Below are 3,720 nucleotides of genomic sequence, written 5' to 3' on the forward strand. Positions count from 1 at the left end.
AGCTCACAGCAACCTCCAACTCCTGGGTTCAAGCGAGTCTCCTGCCTCAGCCTCCCAAGTAGCTGGGACCACAGGTGCCCGCCACAACACCCAGCCATTTTTTGGTTGCAGCCATCATTGTTGTTGCCCAGGCTGGGGATTCGAACCCGCCACCTTAGGTGTATGTGGCTGGCACCTTAGCCGCTTGAGCCACAGGCGCCGAGCCGAGCCTGGATATTCTTAGAAGAATAAAATGTGTCCGGTATTTAGCTAAACATAAAGATGCATAGCTGCCTTTTTAGTATGACAACAAACATGAGCTAACCAGGGATGGCACATTTGACAATAAAGAACATGAAAAGGTGGTTCCTGGACATTAGGAAGAATCACAACACTGAACAATAAAATGATACCCAAGTTACCTCTTCCCACCCCATCATCCTTCACCTGTGCAGGTAAATCACTGTGCCTCATGTGAGCCCATGCATTGCACATGTATTTTTTAAAAATTTAATTTTCCTTTTTCGGAGACAGAATCTCACTTTGTCACCCTGGGTAGAGTACCATGGCATCATCATAGCCCACAGCAACCTCAAACTCCTAGGCTTAAGCAATCCTCCTGCCTCAGCCTTCCAAGTAACTGGGACTACAGGTGTGTACCACAAAACTGGGCTAATTTTTCTATTTCTTTTTTTAAATTTCAGATTGATATAAGGGTACAAACAATTAGATTACATTGTTTGCACTGTTAGGTAGAATCCAAGTTGTGATTGAGCCCTTCGCCCAGGAGGTGTGCCGTGTACCCCTACATTGTGCCCAATAGTGGGAGCACATCAGATAGTGTTTTTCTTTTTAGTAGAGATGGGGTCTCATTCTTGCTCAGGCTGGTCTCAAACTCCTGAGTTCAAGGGATCCACCCACCTCAGCCTCCCAAAGTGCTAGGATTACAGGTGTGAGTCACTGTACCTGGCCCTTATATGTATTCCTTTTACCTAATGGTTTACATAGATAGGGTACCTCATAAAAAAAACATTTCCCCAGGGCCCTACACACCCTGCTGGCAGCCCTAGGCACTGGGTGTGATAGTGCTGATCCCTTGCTGGGCACACAGGCTACATACAGCTGGCTGAAGACAGGTCTGTGCAGTGGGGTGATGGTGGAGTGTATAGATGCTTCTTGACTTACAACTTCCTAAGAAACCCACTGCAAGCTGAAAATACTGTAAGTTAAAAATGTCACAAGTCAAGAATATTGTTAAGTCAAAAATGTATTTCATATACCTAACCTAATGGGCATGACAGCGTAGCCTGGCCTGTCTTAAACGTGCTCAAAAATACTTACCCTAGCCTACAGTTGGGCAAATCTAACACAAACCCCATGTTATAAGAAAGTATTTGGTATCTCATGTAATTTATCAAATACTCTACTGGAAGTGAAAAAAAGAATAGTTGTATGCAGCTCCAGGAGCGGTCTCTATGGGGTGGCATCATATTTGCATCATCATAAAACTGGAAAAACAGTGAGTCAGGCTCAGCACCCGGAGCATAGTGGTTACGGCGCCAGCCACATACACTGAGGGTGGTGGGTTCGAACCTGGCCCAGGCCAACTAAACAACAATGACAACTGCAACAAAAAATAGCTGGGCACAGTGGTGGGCGCCTGTAGTCCCAGCTACTTGGGGGGCTGAGGCAAGAGAATCACTTAAGCCCAAGTTTGAGGTTGCTGTGAGCTGTGACACCACGGCACTCTACCAAGGGCGAGATAGTGAGACTCTGTCTCAACAAAAAACAAAAAAACAGTGAGTCAAACCACAGTAAGTCGGGGACCAGGGACACCCACCATAGCCACCAAGCACAGCCAGGCACTGGCTCTAGCTCTGTGGAGGCCTGTGGCTGTTGGTGATGGGGCTGCAGGTATCAGTGCTGGGGGCACAGATGCTGTCATTCCTGTCACTTCTGAGTCCTTGCAGCTGCTCCCCACAGGGATGTCACCAGGTGAGGGCGGAGCTGAGGTGGTGGCTATTGTGGGGGGCCCTGCCATAGCTGACCTGCTATGGGAGTTGGCGGTCCCCAGTGGACGCTGCCCCCACCTCTGCCGTGTCTGAGCCCTCTCCAGTAGCTGCCTCCTCTCCTGGCAGCTCAGCTCAGGAACGCATCTCCATCCCAGCTGCCTCCAGGGGTCCCTGAAAGCTTGAGGAGTTCCTAGAGCAGAAGTGGGGCCTTTTTGCAGTACCACATGAACAAAACCATGGTACTTACTCCTATAGGCACAGCCAAACATTGGAGTTTTTCTTTTTTGTTTGTTTGAGACAGAGTCTCATTCTGTTAACCTAGGTAGAGTGCCATGGGGTCATAGCTCACAGCAATCTCCAACTCCTGTGCTCAAGTGATCTTGACTCAGCCTCCTGAGTAGCTGGGATTACAGGTGCCCCCACAATGCCCAGCTCATTTTTCTAATTTTAGTAGAGATGGGTCTTGCTCTTGCTCAGGCTGGTCTTGAACTCCTGAGCTCAAGCAAGCTACGGCCTTGGCCTCCCAGAGTGCTGGGATTATAGACCTGAGCCACTGTGTCCGGCCACATTGGAAGTTTTCTAAGGAAATGACAGCTATAGAGAGATACACACTCTCACCTTATAAGGCATAGATTCAAAGAAGATGGACGTGGCAGAGATTTTCTTCTTGTCTGTCATGAAACCGTGGGTCAGATGGCCCCCATCAGGCAGGTCCAGGCCCATGATGCGCCCATGGGGTTCCACCAAGGCAGTGTACACTGCAAAGTTAGCAGGGGAGCCTGAAACAGGTAGACCAAGAGAAACGCAATGATTTCTATCCCAGGCGCCAAGCAGCACCCAGGAGCGGAGAGAACAGACCTGGCCCCGCCTTGTGCCTTCCCTGAGCCTTAGGAGATATCCTTGCATTAGGCCCCTCAAGAGTAAGTAGAAGGAAGTTCAGAGATAGGGCACTGCCCAGGAGAGCACGGAGGGGCAGCCCCAGGGCAGTGGGGAAAGACCCATGTGCCTAGGAGGGTTTTGCTTATCTGGACTTCTATTTATGGGTCGTTCTTCTTAGCACCCCTCTTAACGCACACCAGCCCTGGGAACCAGACACAAAGGTGCTGCACTGGCCTATCTGGACATGCCAATCACCTGAGTAGGGCTGGACGTTGACTCCCCAGCTCTGTGGGTCCAGATTATAGGCCTGCAGTGCACGCTTCTGACAGAGTGTTTCTAGCTCATCGATAAACTCAGTCCCTCCGTAGTATCTGCAGAAAAAGAGTAGGGGACGTAAATCCACTCTGGTCCCACAAAACTCTGTGCTTTGTACAGGTCAAAGAAGCTAAGGGATGGGATAGTGGGTCTGAAGCGGAGGTTGAGCTCAACATCATCAATCTTTCCATCAACACCTCTGGAATCAAATCAGGAGACCAAAGCAGCTGAGGGACTTTGAGCAACTATCTCATCGATGAAAAGAGGGGTTCCAGCCTTAAAAAGGGATGAAAGCCTGTGACACATTCTATCAGGGATGAACCTTGAAACCACTCTACTAGGTGAAATAAACCAGTTACAAAAAGACAAAGATGGCTCAGCGCCTGTGGCTCAAGTGGCTAAGGCACCAGCCACATACACCTAAGGTGGTGGGTTTGAATCCAGCCCGGGCCCACCAAACAACAATGATGGCTGCAACCAAAATAGCCAGGCATTATGGTGGGTGCCTGTGGTCCCAGCTACTTGGGAGGCTGAG

At 49.5% G+C, this 3,720-nt stretch overlaps 1 protein-coding gene across 4 annotated transcripts in view; it reads right to left on the reverse strand.

Annotated features, from left to right (window-relative positions):
- SHMT1 (serine hydroxymethyltransferase 1) overlaps window positions 1–3,720 on the reverse strand; it is a 46,392-nt gene that overhangs the window by 14,100 nt on the left and 28,572 nt on the right. For all 4 annotated transcript variants that reach the window (XM_023513997.1, XM_023513998.1, XM_003791049.3 and 1 more), the window contains exons 4-5: window positions 3,126–3,241; window positions 2,610–2,770 (exon numbers count right to left, since the gene is read on the reverse strand). In XM_023513997.1, coding sequence (XP_023369765.1) covers window positions 2,610–2,770; window positions 3,126–3,241 — 277 coding nt within the window. The remainder of the gene's footprint in view (window positions 1–2,609; window positions 2,771–3,125; window positions 3,242–3,720) is intronic.

The sequence above is a fragment of the Otolemur garnettii genome, unplaced genomic scaffold (assembly GCF_000181295.1).
Source record: "Otolemur garnettii isolate 467f Iridium unplaced genomic scaffold, OtoGar3 scaffold00046, whole genome shotgun sequence".
Taxonomy (NCBI): Eukaryota; Metazoa; Chordata; class Mammalia; order Primates; family Galagidae; genus Otolemur; species Otolemur garnettii.